Source organism: Myxocyprinus asiaticus, chromosome 43 (genome assembly GCF_019703515.2).
Source record: "Myxocyprinus asiaticus isolate MX2 ecotype Aquarium Trade chromosome 43, UBuf_Myxa_2, whole genome shotgun sequence".
NCBI classification, from domain to species: domain Eukaryota; kingdom Metazoa; phylum Chordata; class Actinopteri; order Cypriniformes; family Catostomidae; genus Myxocyprinus; species Myxocyprinus asiaticus.
In genome coordinates this window covers 36,605,192-36,625,191 of record NC_059386.1, presented here as the reverse complement: position 1 = coordinate 36,625,191, position 20,000 = coordinate 36,605,192, and the positions used below count along the sequence as shown (strand labels likewise).

General features: G+C 35.8%; 2 protein-coding genes across 4 annotated transcripts in view; one reads left to right on the top strand and one right to left on the bottom strand.

The window, feature by feature from the left end:
• Window positions 1-14,585, top strand: part of unc5cb (unc-5 netrin receptor Cb) — a 267,331-nt gene extending 252,746 nt beyond the window's left edge. For 2 of the 3 annotated variants that reach the window (XM_051686038.1, XM_051686037.1), the window contains 3 exons: window positions 768-932; window positions 5,566-5,744; window positions 8,359-14,585. In XM_051686038.1, coding sequence (XP_051541998.1) covers window positions 768-932; window positions 5,566-5,744; window positions 8,359-8,518 — 504 coding nt within the window. In that variant the 3' untranslated portion in view covers window positions 8,519-14,585. Of the gene's footprint in view, window positions 1-767; window positions 933-1,239; window positions 1,753-5,565; window positions 5,745-8,358 lie in introns of those variants that run through there. The other variant, XM_051686039.1, reaches the window with a different exon arrangement.
• Window positions 14,586-14,660: 75 nt separating this feature from the next.
• Window positions 14,661-20,000, bottom strand: part of LOC127433820 (bone morphogenetic protein receptor type-1B-like) — a 110,885-nt gene continuing 105,545 nt past the window's right edge. Inside the window, exons 9-13 of the mRNA XM_051686066.1 lie at window positions 19,815-20,000; window positions 19,225-19,522; window positions 17,296-17,471; window positions 16,927-17,057; window positions 14,661-15,163 (exon numbers count right to left, since the gene is read on the bottom strand). The exon at window positions 19,815-20,000 is cut by the window's right edge and continues 7 nt beyond it. Of these exons, the coding sequence (XP_051542026.1) occupies window positions 15,038-15,163; window positions 16,927-17,057; window positions 17,296-17,471; window positions 19,225-19,522; window positions 19,815-20,000 (917 nt within the window). The 3' untranslated portion in view covers window positions 14,661-15,037. The remainder of the gene's footprint in view (window positions 15,164-16,926; window positions 17,058-17,295; window positions 17,472-19,224; window positions 19,523-19,814) is intronic.

Sequence of the window (20,000 nt, the reverse complement as noted above, 5' to 3'; positions counted from 1 at the left end):
TTGTCATATGCAAAAATCAACAAAATCTGCAGTATCGCACCGCAAAGTTCCAATAATAACTAGAATATCACAGAAGCTAAAGTAGAACAGGCCATGTTCACACTAATGCCAATTAATTTCACTATGTTTCCGCTTCTCATCCACACTAGAACGCTCTTTTCCTCCACTTAAAATGGAGCATTTTGAAAACACTCTTTACAATAAGGTTGAATATGTTAACATTAGTAAATGCATTAGGGATCATGAACTAACAATAGACCTGTATATTTTTGCAGCATTTACTATTAATCTTAATCCAGAGTAGTAAATGCTGTAAAAGTATTGTTCATTGTTAGTACATGCTAACTAACGTTAATTGTAAAAAGGTACCCAAATGTTTTATCCAATATTTCTGCATGCTGTGTATTTTTAAGATTTATTAGAATTTTGTATGGGAATTTTAGCAACATAACATCAATGCATTTTGGAATCAGTTGGAATCGAGTCTCCCGTGTGCTTCATGTGTAGAGTGCTATTTGTGTTCCAAAAATCCGAATTTGAATTCCAAATCAGTCATTTATGAGGTCGTGTATCAGTTAGGAAACTGCTGTAGAAGCAGACCATAAAAGGTTTTGTACAGGTCTGGTCTGTAATTGTATTTGTCAAAATGGACCAGCAGTTAGGAATCTTTCAAACTGCTGCAGACAGACTAAAAGTTTGAGACACTACTGATCTATTCTAGCCACTGTGTTTGTATTTCACTTTGTAATTCTCTCTGTGTCTCTCAGGAGCTGTCGTTTCAGCAGGTGTGGAGTGGATCTCAGCGTAATCTTCATTGTACGTTCACACTGGAGCGTTTCAGTGCGAATACAGTCGATCTCTGCTGTAAACTGTGTGTGAGACAGGTTGAGGGAGAGGGACAGATATTCCAGCTCAACACCACCCTGTCTGAGGTCAGTATATACTACATACTACATACTACACGGCGCAAATCGCAATTAGCTATTTATGATGAGGAGGAGGGCGTGACCGGGCCGTGATGGTGCACGGCCGGCACTGAATCAGCTGATCAGCGGGAGAGCGAGATAAAGGGAAGCCGAAGGTGCCAGTTCAAGAGAGAGAGAGATGCACGCGGCTGCGCTGCATGTGTGTCTGTGTCCTTATGTTGGATGTTGTTTTAAGTTCATTTATAGCACTAAAGTTTATGTTGACTGTTCAGCCGGTTCCCGCCTCCTCCTTGCCCACCTTTACCTGTTACAGTGGTGCTGAACCTGGGAGGGAGGAGGGATTTGCTGTTGCGGAGTCCTCGCCGCTGCCATCCGCCAGGGGAGCAGCCACAGCCATCTGCCTGGGACGGAGGGGTCGCTGCTGGCCGGCGAGAGCCGGAGGAACTGCTGCTGTCTGCCGGGGGAGGAGCAGCTGGCGTCCACCAGAGGGCGGAGGAGCGGTTGAGGACCGGACGACAGCACCTCCGGGAGCCGGCGAGCAAGTTCTTCTCTCTCTCTCTCTCTCTCTCTCTCTCTGTTTGTCTCTGCTCGCCCTTTCCCTCTCCCCACGCCTCCCCTTGTCTTTCCCCCAGGTTCACAGGAGGCGGGTTGGACCACCGGCTGACGGAATTGCCAGAAGGGCAGTGTCTCCCCTCCAGAGGTGGGGGGGAGTAAGTCAGTCCGGTGGCGCCCTGGCCTGAATCGGGCGGGGGAAGAGTGTGACAAGGAGGAGGGCGTGGCCGGGCCGTGATGGTGCACGGCCGGCGCTGGATCAGCTGATCAGCGGGAGAGCGGGATAAAGGGAAGCCGGAGGCGCCAATTCAAGAGAGAGAGAGAGAGACGCATGTGGCCGCGCTGCACGTGTTTCTGTGTCCTTATGTTTTATGTTGTTTTAAGTTCATTTATAGCATTAAAGTTTATGTTGACTGTTCAGCTGGTTCCTGCCGCCTCCTTGCCCACCTTTACCTGTTACACTGTTTTTCTGGGAAACACTTGAGAAGTCTAAGACGTCTTTAGAACCACATCTATTCTCGGTGCAAAGTCTAAATTCAGTTCCTGCAATTGCAATTTGGGAATTCCACCAGCAGATGATATCGATTACTTCTAATGCAAGAAATTATTTGTGTGTCAGTAGTTCAATATGATTAATTAGGGGTTCAAGCATGAAGTTTTTTCTATTATTATTAATTTTCTGTCCTAAAACTGATCGTGGCCACTGGGAGGCACTCACACATTTTACATGTGTGTAAATGGTTGTGTATTATGTGGTGTTTCACACAGATACACGTTATTGTCATCTAATAATAGATCTCCTCATTCTGAACAACTTTGCCTCAAGAACCATTTGTGTCAATCAAATTGTTCGTTAAATATTTGAAATTTTAAAAACCTACTTTTGCGAACTAGTCCTAGGTTTTTCATTCGACATCAGCAAAACCTGTACAGAAAGAATCTGTGGACAGCCCAGATCAATAATTATCCCCCCAAAAATTTAACTTTTTATTTCACATGCCTATAACAGGGTAATTAAAAAATATGGGTGTGGCCTAGTTTGCCTTAAAGCCTATAACTCCTAAACAATAAACCAGATTTTCTTCAAATTTAGTACACATATGCAACATGAGATTCTGAGGAAGCGTGCCAAATTTGGTGGAGATCAGACAATAGATGGCGCTATAACTGTCAGGAATGTAAAAAATACCATATCTCTAATGGTTCTCAACATGATGACTCTGAAAATTATGGCAATGGATCTCTGTTGCCTTAAGCTTGCTCACTGGGGCTCTTTATTTTCTATTTATTTTAAGGCGCAATTTACAATCATGTTTTTGATTTTTTTTAAACCGCACTATTATGACTTGAAGACATTACTAAATTACAGCTTTTAATGTTAAAGCATAATTTTCCGTAAAGCTGCTTTGAAATGATGTGTGTTGTGAAAAGTGCAAAATGACTTCTGTTTTAGCTGCATATGTACTTAAAGGCCCTTGATTGGTTGAACCCTGTTAATTGCTGCTTGTAGCTATATTTATACCTACATTCTTTATAATTAAATGCAGCCTACATCCATTTATTCCTGACGAGCACCACATTTTCCATGTGTGTGTATATATATATAAGGAGTATGTCGCTGTCATAAAAAATATGCCTGACATTCAACAAGTATGCAATTAATGCACAAAAGAACGTAAGACACAAATGGACCATATTAACATTCTTCTAATGCTTTGCATACTGCACTTTTAAAAGTACCAAATTCTTATGTATGTGCTGTCTTCATTTATATCGATGCTGATTGACAGGTAATGAAAAATATAATAGGACATAATAACCAGAGAAGAACCTCAGAATTGAAATGCACTTGACCAAACCTATTCTTTGTGCATGCTGTTTCGCCAAACCACTAATGCCTAAGACTTGGTGCACGCTTGCACAAAATGCCAACACTTTTTGGACATGCCCAGTGACTTTGTGCGTATGACGTATCACACAGAACTGCGCTTAAGACATAGCGGTCTTTAAATAGTGCCATGATTGATAAAAGCGCAGCTGATTCAGAGATCTTCTGCATTTGACACTTGATCAAATCCAGCTGACATTTTCGCTCAAATGACAGGAAGTGAGAAAGAAAAGAGCATTAGAGTGAATGTCAGGATGGGGGGGATTGGGGGGGGGGTCTTAAGGGTGAATCACCCATTTCTAATTTACCATTAACCTTTAATCCTCATCGTTCAGATGGTCTACCTTTCATTCTCTGTCTCTTGTTTCTGCTCTCATTAGCTGTTCCCAGCAGCACCACTGACTGTATGAGTGTCTCCTCAGATAATTCTCATAAAATCCTGATGATGTCACACTTCACACTTGGAGCTCACACAGAGTCTCTTTTCTTTCTGTTTTAATGCTAAAGTCAATCATTTGGGTTTCTATAACCTCCTGAGATCCGAGCATGACTGCTGTGTGCATTTTCCATTTCCCTTTTTGTTTTGTAACTAGTAGCACCTAATAAACAAGCAAAAAAAAAATGTCCTAATAATTGTATGTCCTCATATGTGGACAGCGGGACTAAGTTGTGAAACTTTAAATAACACTAAACTATAAAAAGTCAGATTTTTTTTCTGACTTTTTTTTATGATGTTTCCAGGAGTGTTGATTATTCATGTTTTTGAGACGTTACAGACATTACATCAGAAATTAGCATAATTAATTCAGATTCAAAGTAATGTCCAGCATCATCCAATCACTGTCAATCATGTTAAAATAAAATGATACATTATAAATTCTGAATCTATGTACTGATTATCACTGTCACATGTCTGTCAAACATGTTGAGTGATCCAAACATCATCTGCAGTCTGAAACTGAACTTTTGATCAGATTTTAGGAGTGAATGCACTTAACTGCATAGAGAGATATAGGATGCTCCCTTGCTCCCTATTTAGTGAATGACTTAACCTCCAGTGTGCTGTCTGTCTGCACTGGTCTCAGAACAGTTTGAAATGCACCTTATTTTCATCCTAACTCCATATAAAGCCTCTGAAAGACACATTTTTTTAGTTTTTGCATGAACCATTTATTCTCAATGTGATAATGTAAATATAGGAATGCATTTACTAACGTTAATGAAGAGAAACAAAATAACAAAATAAAATATAACATTTATATTAAAATGTAGTGAAATGACCTACAGATGTGTTAATGTTGAAAGTTGTTCAAAATAACATGTTTTTCAGCTTTTGAGGGAATAATGTCCCAAAATCCACGTATGTGGACATCATGTTTATCCATGTGCTGACTTGTGAAAAATGAATGAATTTTTTAAAGTGGCATATCAAATGAACCTAGAGATGCTACTCTTTACAGTCAAACAGGTTTCAATGAAAAAACATAAAGAGGTTTCTTACCAGAGGCACTTTTGTTGGTGCTGCGTCCGTAGAAGCGCTTCACAGAAATTGACATCATGCTGTTGTGTCACGTGACTCGGTGCGTCAAAAGTTTAACCCTTAAATGACAGTCTAGAGTCTTGTGAACAGTATTCAGTTGGTTTAAATTCATTTAAATTATGTGTGGCGTATAGCGAAGCCAAAATACAACGTCTACGCAAGTGGACACGGGCTCGCACGAGGATAAACAGTTGGAACTCTGGGACTCTCCATCAACATTTTGGATGCAACAAAACAGTTCAAGAATGAATTTTTTATTTTTTATTTTAGAACATGCCCTTTTGAAACATGTTTTCCTAAAAAATCCAATAGGTAAGAAACTCCCCCAAATATATTGTTTCAACCTGTAAATTTTCATTCTATCAGTCATCAGTCAATATGTACTTTGGTACCGTTACAGTAATATGTGTATACATTGTGTAGAATCAATACAACCTTTTTCTGTGGAGTGAATTAAAGCAAATAGTCGCTCATATTCTCAGTTCTTCTCAGTATAGTTCATTAGCTGAACTGTAGACTGTTTATGGTTGCCAAACAACAAAACAATCAAAGATGATTCTTCAAACCCATGACTGATGTGTGGTCACAGATGTTGTGTATCTGTTTTCTGAACAGTGATTCTGCAGTTGTGTAATTGTGTATCTCTGTTTCAAATGCAGGACTCTCAGTGTATCGACACGTCTCTTTTGGATCCGGCCAGTAACATCACCACACTAGTGGGTCCGAACGCCTTCCGGATCCCACTGTCCATCCGACAGAAGCTGTGCGGGAGTCTCGACGCTCCTCAAACGCGCGGCAATGACTGGAGGATGCTGGCGCACAAACTCAACCTGGACAGGTGACAACTGTGTGTCTGTGTCATGTGTGGAAGTGTTTGTTCTGGCCAGGATTATAGTTTTGAAAATGTCCATAGTTTTCATTTATATAATATCAAATATGTGTATGTATATGTATATGTGTATGTGTGTGTGTGTGTATATATATGTGTGTGTATATATATATATATATATATATATATGTATATATATATACAGCTCTGGGAAAAATTAAGAGACCAAGTTCATATTCATTTATAAACAACACAATACTAATGTTTTAACTTAGGAAGAGTTCAGAAATCAATATTTGCTGGAATAACCCTGATTTTCAATCTCAGCTTTCACATCGCGGTTGGGGGACTTTATGCCACTCCTGGTGCAAAAATTCAAGCTGCTTGGCTTTGTTTGATGGCTTGTGGCCATCCATCTTCCTCTTGATCACATTCCAGAGGTTTTCAATGGGGTTCAGGTCTGGAGATTGGGCTGGTCATGACAGGGTCTTGATCCGGCGGTCCTCCATCCACACCTTGATTGACCTGGCTGTGTGGCATGGAGCATTGTCCTGCTGGAAAAACCAATCCTCAGAGTTGGGGAACATCGTCAGAGTAGAAGGAAGCAAGTTTTCTTCCAGGATAACCTTGTACGTGACTTGACTAATGCGTCCTTCACAAAGACGAATCTGCCCGATTCCAGCCTTGCTGAAGCACCCCCAGATCATCACCGATCCTCCACCTGGTCGTCTGTTAGACGGAGACCTGGAGAGGCCTTCAAGCCACAGTGTCTCGCACCCACTGTGAAATTTGGTGGAGGATCGGTGATGATCTGGGGGTGCTTCAGCAGTGCTTGAATCAGGCAGATTAGTCTTTGTGAAGGACGCATGAATCAAGCCAACTGATAGAGAGCATGCCAAGACACATGAAAGCTGAGATTGAAAATCAGGATTATTCCACCAAATATTGATTTCTGAACTCTTCCTAAGTTAAAACATTAGTATTGTGTTGTTTATAAATTAATATGAACTTGGTCTCTTAATTTTTCCCAGAGCTGTATATATATATATTTTTTATATATATATGTTTTATTTGCATTATTCGAGGTCTGAAAACACGGCATCTTTTTTGTTATTTTGTCCAGTTGTCATTTTCTGCAAATAAATGCTCTAAATATTGTCAGTACTTTATAGAATAAAACAAAAATGTTCATTTTACTCAAACACATACATATAAATAGTAAATCCAGAGAAACTGATCATTTTGCAGTGGGCTCTTCAGTTTTTCCAGAGCTGTATATGTGTATATTTATACTGTTTATATATATATATGTGTGTGTGTGTGTGATGTCAAAGTTTAAAACAGCTCTGAACCGTGACATCAAGTCCTGACTGATGTTCAGAAGTCCGACTGGTTCTGCAAATCATTGCTTTCTAAAAATGTTTCAGTGGTTCTTTTGTGTTGTCACATCATTTTACATCAATATGTGATGAAAGCAATTTTATCTTGTAAGGATTTTTAGATATTTTACAAGAAAGCAAAAAAAGACTAATACAAGATTGTCTTTTTTTAAACTAAATTAAACTATAGAAACCCTAAAATAAATTGGAGAAGTTTATTTAAAAGTATTTCTTAAAATACTTTCATTGTCTTGTTTATTGTTAGTAAGCAGGTGTTTAAATACAACCTCTTTACTCAAGGCACAAGCTAAATTGTCGGTTTAGAGCTGTTGATTTAATCTTTCTGTTAATATTCAACTGTTTCCTCTTGCTTTAAGTGTATTAAAAAGTTTGCCAATTATTCTTAAGCTCAAAAGGTCTTGCTTATTTAAAGCTGCATTATGTAACTTTGTGCTCTCTAGCGACATCTGTGGTTGAAAGTTAAAATTGCAAGTAATTGGCAGAAGAACACTTCACGTGAGTCGTGTTTCAGCACTGCTTTTCTGCTGGATGAATCTCATGATTTGAGCTTTGCCTGTGTGTGATCATGACTGGAGATATTTTATAAGTGTATGTTAATAGTATATTATATATTTATATAATAGTATACCAATAGTAAAATGTGTATACTGTGTATATATATGTATGTATGTTATACTTTGGATGTTTGGTTTATGCATTTTTTTTTTTTTTTTGTCCTAACAAGCCACAACCACAAGAAGTAACAAGATGTTTGATTTCTAAAAGAAAACTTCAACAAAAAATCAATCACTTTAATAAGTGGGAATTATGATGGTAACCGGATTGATGCATAACCAAGATACACGTCATGCTCGATTAGAAACAATAACAACACACTTCAATTGAACACGTCTGCAATTTTAAGAAAAACATTACAATTACAAGTAAACATTACAAACAATATTACATTACGGATCACAGAAGGATTTTACATCATAAATACATTTAAAATTCTACTACAAAATACAATTAATAGCTGTATATTTTATCAGGAAATTGCCAGTTTTATTATGTTACAAAAGTATTGCTAATTGTGTTCTAATCTTGTTCTAATTAAAAGCAGTCAACGTGTATATTAAACATTAACTCTCTTCTGATTGACTGTGATTTTGTCATGCAGCATTTTCACTTTCATTCTAAACAAAAAAACAGCATTTCAGTGTTTCTCTCTGTGTGTGTTTCAGGTATCTGAACTACTTCGCCACAAAGTCGAGTCCAACCGGTGTGATTCTGGACCTGTGGGAGGCGCAGCACTTCCCCGATGGAAATCTCAACCGCCTCGCCGCAGTGCTGGAGGAGATGGGTCGCCATGAGAACATCGTATCCATGGCAACAGAGCACTGACACCTGTCCAGAGCGTCGGACACAGGAAGTTCCCGGGAAGTGTGAGAGCGTGAGTCACAGCGGGCGCCCAAGATCGCTGCCAGAATCACTGTGGCAGCAGCAGAGCTGCTCGAAACATGCAAACCACTTCTGATTTCGTTTAATTCTTCAAAGAAAAGTATCTTGAAAGGTGAAAATATAAAGAAGAGGAAATACTGTACTGCTGCCCCTGTCTGTATGATTCCTAGTACAGTTTTTTTATTTGTCAAATTAGTTTCTTAGGAAACGCGACTTCTGCTGTCCAAATACTGGACCTACAGCCCCCTCACCCTCCTTTCTGGGACGTCAGATAATCAAAACAGGAAATGGGAGTGGCTAACAGGCAATACATCAGACTCATTTTAGTCTTATGATTTCTCCTAGCTTTTTCATTAAAAATGGAAGTTACATTTATTCATTTAGTAAGCTTTAATCTAAAGCAACAATGGCAAGCTGAATTGACTTGATTTGAGCATGTGCAGGATGTGAATTATAGATATTCAATTTTCAATAGTTAAAATCCTAGTTTTTTAATATCAGTAATTGATATCAGGCCAAATTATTCTAAATTAAATCTTGTAATATGTATTAATATATTTAGATAAAGCATTAAATGCATAATGAAATTGTGGAAAAAAAGAACTATAAAATCTTAAGTTAGTCTCTAAATAAATCAATAAATGTCCCTTGTATTTAATTTTAGCACTAGTTTGCATCTGTTTTCATTTTGGCCCTCCAAATGATCTGTCATGCACTCATGTTCAAAACCCAATTAATTAATTAGCGCCCCCTAGAGGTAATGGGGTAGAAATATTAATATGAAAATAAAAGTCCTTCACATAGTACATAAATGGGCATGTCATATATCAAATGAAAGCTCTCATTCTCAGGAATGGGACTGCATAGTTTATTTTGTTGCACTAATATCATAGTTTGAAAGATCTTCAAAAGAATCACAAAGTGAAATATGATTTCTGTAAGTGATCAAATACAAATGTCTCATTTATGCTCCGATAACTGCTGCTGTAAGCCCTAAATAGCCATAAACTTTATATTTGCTTTTACCTTAGGCAGTTTTCTAAAAAATGAGCCATTTTTTACTTGTCTGTGAGCTTGCTTGTGTGAATAATCCAATGTTATATCTTAGATATACAGAACAAAATAAGCCATCCAGAAGGAAATGTATGCTAAACAAATCATCAGAAAAATGTTTTTGACTATTGATATTCACATCAATATTATCTATCATTGAGAGGAGTATCTCAGCTTTCTAATGACACCTACATTGAGCTTCTAGTCCACTCAGAGGCCGAGATATTCAATGTAATAATGAGGGTGGTGCTTGAACTGAAAATTAGACTGAATGTCTATGGACGAGCACATCTGTGAGGACTAAAATGAGTTAGAGCGCCACCTACATTTCAGATCTGTGTATTGTGATGGAATGTGATATGAAAAAATTATTTTTCTAGTTCTTGCTCTCATCTAGTGGAATAAAAATAAGACTATTTGGAGGGAGATGGAGTTACATGTTACAAAGTTAGGACAACAAAAAAAAGTTTTTTCAAAAAGCAATTGTTTATCATAATATTATAAACACATACAATATTAGTTATGCATAATTAACAAAAAAAATTGTGGGGTTCTCTGAAAAATTAGGCCATTTTTTTGCAATTAGTCCACAGTATTTGTCCAGCTTTTAAATATAAGTGTGAAAAATTTCGGGCAGCAGCCCAAAAATGCACCAGAGTTTTTTTAGTTTTTTTTTTTTTTTTAGGTGTTTAAGCTTAAAGTAACCCTTTCGAGTGATTTTTTTATATCTTTAATTACTTTTCAATTTATTAGTATCTGAAATCAAGCAGATATGTTAAAAAGGCTTTCTTACTAGTTATAGTAAGATTACATATATCTGAAATTAACATTGCTTCTAGTAAAAAGCTATAAAATAATCATCTTTAATTTTTGATATCTGGGCCTGTATTCACAAAAATCTTCAGGCTAAAAGTAGCTTCTAATGCGGAAATGTAGGAGCAGCTCTTAAAAATTAGGGGCGTGTCACTTCTACTTTTAAAAATCATAAAATTTTAATCAAAGAGTAATTCATGAAGCATTTTAACATTTAAAAGTCGTTCCTAAACCCACGACTGAGGACTTCTAAATCCTTAAGAGTGAATCACAAACTATCCAAAGCATGGCTGCTGTCGTCAATCCACATTAAAAACGAAATATATTATTATGACATTGATAGTCTAAAAAGGTATCGCCAGAATCACAATGGAGTCTATGTATTTTAATGTTGACATTGACCTTTAAAAAAGGTATTGCCTGAATCGCGAGGGTGTTTTTATTGTTGTAAACTTATTTGATGCAGTTATCTCTCCCATATATATATATGTATATACACATACAGTATATATCATTGTCTGTCTTTTCTGACAAATAGCAGTTTCCTGTCTACCAATCACTGTGGGTGATTTAAAAGAATGCGCTAATAAAACGTGATGTCATCCATAGCAACGCGGTCAACTCCGCCTTACTCTTATCTTAAGATTTCCTTAATAAAACTTGCTCTTATCAGTTTTGTAAATAGGTTTTAAGCAAAATATCTTAGCTAGGAAATCTCTGGAAAACTCCTAGTGGTAAGATAAAAATCGTTGTGAAAACGGGCCCGGGAATGTACATTTGAACTAGTAATTATTAATGTAAAAATAATCTAATTTTTACTAGTAAGAAGTGCATTGCTGATATGTGAAATTGGAATTTTAGCTAATAAGAAATTAATTATAGATATCTGTAATTGCATTTTGAACAGGAGTGAATGACAGATGTGAAATTCTACTAGTAAAAATACCGACATTTGATATCAACAATGAACATTTTTACTAGTAAAAACCAAATAACTGATATAAAAAATGTACATTATTAGCACTAGTAGTAATTCCATTGCTGATATTACGAATTAGCATTTTAACTAGTAAAAGTTGAATTATCTATAATTCATATCCTGCGTGTGATTAAATGTCAGAAGGACTTATGATAGAGCAGCTTAAAGCGCATTCAAAGATATGTTTGATCAGAGTGTTTGTTCCCTGGGAAACGAACCCTTTACATGAATATATTTCAAACTGCCTTTATTTCTAATCATTTATTTAGATTTCAATGCACTCTCATATCTGTTTTTTATGTATTATCTCTTTCTTTTGGATTATGAGTCCTATTTTGCGATTGGCCACCTCATTTGCATTGTTTAACGGCACCATCCAGTGAACAGACCCTGCAACTACACATGCACCGTAACATCACGCCTCCTGTAAATATATGTGCATTCAAAACATTGTAACTGTAAAGTTTAACAGTATTCTGTGATTATTTTCTTCTTAATTGCATTTTGTTGCATAGTGACTTGTATGTAATCACAATTTAGAAACAAAAAAAAACAGAGGAACTAAAGATCTTTGAGTGTCTTGAGATCTTCACGTCTTGGTTGGGGACAAAAACATGGAGGAATTACTGGACACTATTTCAGGAAAAATTGTGGCTAGAATTCTGATGTCGCCCCTCATGACATCATCAGGTCCAGATGTGATAACAGGCACATGCTGTTTTGCTCTTACCTTGTGACATCTGCAGATACTTGCCTCAAATCCTTTTGTTTGTGCAGCTTCAAAGCTTCTCCAGGTTTCGTGGCGATGGTAAGACACCTGAGTTTACGGAAAGTCAATTGTTGCGAGTTGAATGTGCAGCAGCGTTTGTGTGGAGAATCAGAGAGATGTTCAGGTATGACAGTGGTACTGAACACAGGTGAACAGTCACATACAGCAGTGATTCTCAACTGGTTTTGTTTTTATACTGGACATTGAGTGATGACCCGACACAGTACCAAATAATAATTTAATATAGTCTGGGTTTATTATATATAAATATACATCTGAATTTTTTCCCCCTTCTGTCTGCGAACCTACAGTACCAGAACCCATTTTTGGGTCTCGACCCACCAGTTGAGAAACACTGATATTATCGCAAGTCCTTTTGACATTTAATCATGTGCAGGATATGAATTATAGATAACTATAATTACAGTTTTGCTAGTGAAAATGCACATTTTAATATCAGTAATTGTGTTACTGAAGTGATGTAAATTCAACTAGTAAAAAACATAATTCTTGATATCTGTAAGTGTATTTTTATTAGTAGAATTTCACAATGTAAAATGCACTCCTGTTCAAAATGCAATTACAGATAGCTATAATTAATTTCTTACTCCAAGTTCACATATCAACTATGTGCTTCTTACTAGTAAACATTGTAATTTTTTATATCTTGAATTGAGTTTTATTTACTAGTGGCAATGTTAATTTCAGATGTGATTGTAGCTAGAAAGAAAGCATTTTAAGGTTTCAGTAAAAGTAAATATATGTATGTTAAATATATATATATGTTACAATTAATTTACAGATATTAAAAATGTGCATTTTTACTAGTTATTCAATCATCAAGAATGTGCATTTGCACTAGTAACAATGTAATTATTGATATGAAATTATATCAACGTTAATAGTAAGAAGTACATAGCTGATATATCAAAATTGAATTTTTATAAATAAATATTTAACGATGCTACTAGTTAGTAGTACATAGCTGATATATCAAATTGGAATTTTTACTAGTAAAAATGTATGGATTCTACTAGTAAGAAGTACATAGCTGATATATCAAATTTGAATTTTTACTAGTAAAAATGTTTGGATGCTGCTAGTAAGAAGTACATAGCTGATATATCAAATTTGAATTTTTACTAGTAAAAATTTATGGATGCTACTAGTACATAGCTGATATATCAAATTTGAATTTTTACTAGTAAAAATGTTTGGATGCTACTAGTTAGTAGTACATAGCTGATATATCAAATTTGAATTTTTACTAGTAAAAATGTATGGATGCTACTAGTAAGAAGTACATAGCTGATATATCAAATTTGAATTTTTACTAGTAAAAAGTACATAGCCGATATATCAAATTGGAATTTTTACTAGTAAAAATGTATGGATGCTACTAGTAAGAAGTACACAGCTGATATATCAAATTGAAATTTTTACTAGTAAAAATGTAGCGATGTTACTAATAACATAGCTGATATTTGGAATTTTTACTAATAAAAGTATATCAATGCTAATAGTGAGACGTACACAGCTGATATATCAAATTGGAATTTTTACTAGTAAAAATGTAGCAATGTTACTAGTGAGACGTACATAGCTGATATATAAAATTGGAAATGTTACTAGTAAACAGTTATCAATGCAAATAGTGAGACGTACATAGATGATATATCAAATTAGAATTTTGACTAGTAAAAGTGTATTGACGGTACTAGTAAGACGTACATAACTGATATATCAAATTGGAATTTTTACTAGTGAAAATGCAGTTAGAGATATCAAGAATTTTTTTTTATTAGTTTTTGATATCAAGAATGGGTATTTTTATGAGCGTTCCACTTTAAGAATTTGTTTTTAATAGTGAAAACCAAATTAATTTCTCACTAGTATTTAGTTCATTGCTGATCTTAAGATTTAGCATTTTAACTAGTGTAAATTTAATGTCATATCGTACACATGATTAAATGTCGATGTGGCTTTCCATATTGCTATAAACAGCAGATATCACAGACAGCACTGTGTCAGAGAAATGGTGGATGCATGTGATAGTGCAGGAAAAAAGATAACTGTAAAATATTAATAGCCATTTGAGTGTTCGAGTGTGAACTGAGACGGTGTTGAAAATTACATTTTCTCTTGTACAAGTTGTCCAAATTTCTAAAGCTGTCTATGCAAATTCTGCATCTTTTATAAAACATACATACTTAAAAAAACGCTAGCAGTTGCTTTCCATAGTTATCATACGATTATTATATTTATAGTAAGGATGTTACTTATTCTTTGGCACGTTCATGATGTAATTTGCAAACGCTTGCATCTCCTCTGTGAAGTTTCTGTACAATATGTAAGAAAGAATTTTTAAACAAGTAATAAATTATATTTATATGCAACACTGAATAAAGCGTTTAAATTCAGAATTTAATCCACTTTATTAAAGGGGAATGTTAAACATACATTTTCACTCCATTTACATAGAACTATAAAATATTAAACTTGCACGTGTATAAGGCACAAAGACACCCTGAATGATTGTACAGGATAACACAACATTTTCTTCGACAGTATTTACATTCGTATATTACAAGGACGGACTCAAAGAGGAACACTTTATGACACAAAACATTCTTTGAATATGTTACTCAATTGTTTTTTTCAATGTGGCCCATAAACCTGTTGGTACATTTTTAAACGAGCGATTGCCAGTCAGATCACGGCCTGCTGTGTGTTTATCTGAAGGGTTGTGTGTCCCACATCCGGCCGGTTTGAGCTTTCACAGAAAGCATGATAAAGCCGCTGCGCTTCAGTCTCACACAGCACTCGGGACGAGCATCTCAGTTGTCCCTCACAGTTTAATGTCCTGAGACTCTGACATCTTAGTGAGTGTTTTCTTCACGCGTAGGGCGGTCAGACGAGATGCAGGGTTGTACGCCCAACATTCAGTCATCAGTTTACCCATCTGCCTCAGACACTGAACAGACAGACATTAAAGATTTAGAACAAATAAGTATCTTGTTCAGTTGTAATAAGAAACATATGTTTGTTCATAGGGTCTTTGAACTGACTTATTTCTCATTCTCATTGCAGAGAGGTTAGACAACAATACCTTTAGCTATCATTCTGGGAATATTCTACTTATAACAACAAAGAACATTCTTAGAATGTTGGGAATTGGTTCCTGAACAAAAAACAAATGGGAACCATATCCTAACATTAGAGGAACATTTGGTGTTTGGCCGGGTAATACCTAAATAGGAATGCATTTTCTTCTTTACGGTTCATACACTGCAAAAATTGTACCTGTATATTGTACCTTTATCTGAAAAGCAACTGTGCGTATAATTAATATATGTGCATTTCGTAGTTTAAAGCATACAAACAAGCTAGAACAATTCAAAATCTGCCACTGCAACAATGTATTTTAGTGTTATGGCAGTTATATATATATATATATATTTTTTAACCCTTTAAGCACTGAAGGTGTTTTTAAAGATTCCTGTTTCAGTGGCATACCCAAAATTAAAGGCTTATAACTTGACAAAAAAAAACAAGGAGGGTCAAGTGTTCGGCATCATTGTAAAGAAAACTTAAAAATAATGATATAGATTGATATATTCCGAGACACTCACCCTGAGAAACTGTTGAAAAATCACAAAACTTGAGCTAAAAATGTACTTTTCTTATTTGACATTTATATATCTGGGTGTAAATAAGGTGGCTCTGGGAACGAAACAAAAGCAGTTGTTTTTTTTTTTCAATCAAGTCAACTGTATCTGAGAATCATTTTGTGTTGATACGGCAATCAAAAGTTATAGCATTACAAAAATAATTTATCATGTTTTGAGACATTTTTGGAGACTATATTAAGAACTAATTACACATGCAAACACAACAATGACTAAAGGTTTGTATAGCATGCAGACATGATTTTAATAATGAGATTTCACAGAATGAGTTTCATTCTGTGTCATTTGAGTCATCATTGAGTCTGTGTCATGTATTTGGCGCCATCTCCTGGTGGCCATATGTAACATTGCGCTTCATGTGGATTATCTAATGATCTATACATCTGATTATCTTGTGTGTGGACTCGTTTGAAAGACAATCACCTCCTCTAAGAAATGATATGTGATATTTTATGTTCCGTCTATTTTCGTGATGTTATAAGCAAAAATACGGAATACCTGTTCACATGTAACATAATTGTCAAAAACATATAATTAGCTATTACTCACTATATTTTTGTCTGCGAGTAAAACAAATAAGCTGGTTGTATTCTACTCTTTGAGAGCTTTCCAACAACATATGACAAATTTCAAAGCACCTGTTCAGTTTTGGTCATAATGTCTACATGCATTGGAAAGCAGAGCTTCTAAACTTTCAAACGACACCTATTTTGTGTTGGTCAAGAGTGGAGTTATTCATATATTGACGATTTTTTTTTCTCATAGGCCCATCCGAGCTTAAAGGGTTAAAGCATGCAAACAACAGTTGTCTTAATATCTTATGCTTCAAAAACGATACATGGACTTGAAACAAAATTGCATTTTCTAGTAAAAAAAAAAAAACATACTGAAGAATATTATTTTGTCTTCCATTTAAACCAACTGCAATATTATCTTTGACAAAAACACATCCAAATCAATTAGGAATCTCATAAAATGAATCTTATTAGAAACTTTCTCATTTGGTAAATTGCTTGAGACACAAATATAAAGAGTGTGACATATGTACCTCATCGCTGCTCCAGCGGTTTGCAAATGAAGGTCTGTGTCTCTTGATACACACTACCTCTCGCATGTCTTCATATGACGGGTCTGTGGGCACCAAATCATGATACGGCAGCTGATATTCCTCCACGATACCTGTACAAACAACATCCTACTGTAACTCTGTTGTAAAATATGATCAGTCCTTTAAGAGAGACAATTTTGATCTCATGTTCACTTTGTTCCTAGTCGTACTGTGAACAATTCACCAGTGAACGTTATTCTAAAGTTGGAAAAATAATATTAACCAATGACGTGTTTCACTGAGAAATACGTGACATTACAGAAGTGTGTTGTGAATGCAGTTGGATGTTTTTAAAGGGTTTGAACTCACCACCGGACACGCATCTCCTCGCAATCTCCCACAAGATGAGACCGAAGCTGTACATGTCAGCCATGATGTACGACTGAAAGTGACTGTGGTTCAGACTCTCATCCAGAACTTCAGGAGGCATGTAGCGTTTTGTGCCAACACGCGTGTTGGGCGGGATGTCCACTTCATTAGTGTCACTGAGAGGAAATGGAAATAAAAGTCAAACATCTGATGCAAACACAGTGTAACAATCACATAATAACTAACAGGATAAATGTTACGTTGTGTTTGGTGTCTTAGAATGTTGAACCGCTGCTACATTTGTATCGACAATCATGAAGTTACAGTTTTAAAATTAATTACATATACAGTGATATAATTGGGTGTTTCTTCAACATTTGCCAAGTAGTTGATTTTTAATAAAACATACATATTTCAACTTTGATTTTGAAACTTCTTACCAGGACTTCATTTGCTTTTGGTATTTTTCAAACGTCTTATGTATATATTTGACTGTTTTAGCCTTCAGACCCAGACTTTCAATATTAAACTATGAAAATACATTTAAAAATACTTATGTTCTAAACTATAATGATCAAAACAAAGAGTGAAATTAACATTATTTCAATATTTATTGTGTGAAAATGATTTCTAACTTTTCCCAGTGCACTACACAGTTTGTCCCTCTAATAAAGTTTGTTCAAATGTTTGTGTATATTTGTTAACCAAGTGGACAAAAGAGTCAGTGAAAAGCATGCTTGAGATGAAATATGAGACAAAACAAAGGAAATATCACTTTTCATTGTGAATCATTTCCAATCCAGCTTTACAAAAAGTGAAAATATTAATCGTATTTAGGATACATAAAATGAGTCTTGGCAAGACAAAGACACTTGAAAAAGGTTATAAATGTCATTTCCAGCACAGAATTCTCTTAAACACTAAACAGAATCTGAGATGTGCTGAAATGACACTGTGGTGGAGATTTTCATGACTTTCAGAAAAAATGGCAAAAAATACAAATGAGTGCTAAAAGTTCCCAAAGTTGAAAAAAAAAAAACCCACCTAATTAGATCTAAAAAATATTTATATACTGTATATAATTTTTTTATAACATGACTCATAAGTGAAATGATGGCTGATATAATGCATTTATACAACATTAAATTATAATTAGAGGTCGACCGATAATGGATTTTGCTGATACAGTAAACTAAGCTGGTGTAAAAGCCCAATAACCGATTAATCAGCTGATAGTTTTTAATATCGATTTATTCAATGGAAAAAAAAGAAACTTACTAAGACGAGCATAGACAAAGAGGCTACAAGAGTCCAAAATAAATAAAATCCCAGATGCAGTTTATTGTAAACCAAAATTCCATTAATAATAATATTTTTATTTAATATTGATTTTATTTGGTGCATAACGCAGGACTTTTAACCACAAGAGGACAGGGACTCTTATTTTGAAGTGTCTGTGCTCCCAGCTGCTCAGGAAACAAAACTTCATCTCTTAAGGTCATCTACAATGTGTTTCAATAAAACACTATAAAAATATTCAAATAAACTAGTAACTCATCAACAGTAAAACATCAGTAATCCTGTTTTATATGAAAACAGACTTTTTTTCTAGGGACACCTACATTAACATGAAATTATGATTAATTGATATCAAATAAAAAAAAACTAACAGTGCAGATTTTTTCTGACAACAGATATTTCCAAAAAGCAGCTGTTAGTGGGACCTCTAAAAACTGCATTCACCCTAAAGATAAAAGTTTGACCAATGACATGAATACTGGAAAATATGTATTTTAAATGATTTCACAAAAGGCAATATCCAGCTAATAAAATACTTTAGAGTTGAGTATAACTAGAAACATTGTTATCCTGATTGACTATAGATTTTTTCCTCTATAGGACTGTCATGTGTTTTCCTCATATTTGTACCTGATGAGTTTGACAGCGAGTCCGAGGTCAGCGATGCAGCAGGTGCCGTTCTTCTTCACTAGTATATTTTTACTCTTCAGGTCTCGGTGAGCGATTGCCGGTTTTCCCTGCGTGCCGGAGATCTCCGTGTGCAGGTGACACAGACCGGATACGGCGGAGTGCGCGAGTCGCAGCAGAGATTTCGTGTCCAGTGTGGTGGATTTGAGGTAGTCGTACAGAGATCCGTTCTCATGATAGTCTGTGATCAGATACAGCTGCGTCCACGAGCCCGTTCCTTTAATATCTGCTGCGATGAAACCTGACGTGAAGAGAAAACATCAAGCAAAATTAAATAAAAAAAAAACCAAACACCTATGAGCCAAGAATAGTGCAACTCTTCTGACGCAAAAGTAACAAACATGTTTCTTTCCATTAAAAGTAACAATGTAACAGAATTAGTTACATAGTTGAAAAAACTTGTGTTACAGTTCTAATAAACACTTCACTGGTGCGTAATCCATACAAACTGCCCGTGATGACAGCTGTCCATCATATTGAGCGCTCAGCCCTGGCCAGTCAGAACACAGGAAGTGAGGGGTGCACTTGTTTACCCAGAATGTTCTCGTGTCTCATCAGGACAGTCTGATAGATCTCCGTCTCTCTGAACCAGCTGGCTTCTTCCGTGGTGAAGAAAACCTTCACGGCGACGCGCTCGCAGCGCCAGCGACCCATCCACACCTCGCCGTAACGACCCTTACCGATCTGCTTCACCATCTGGATCTGTTTCGCAATCGTTC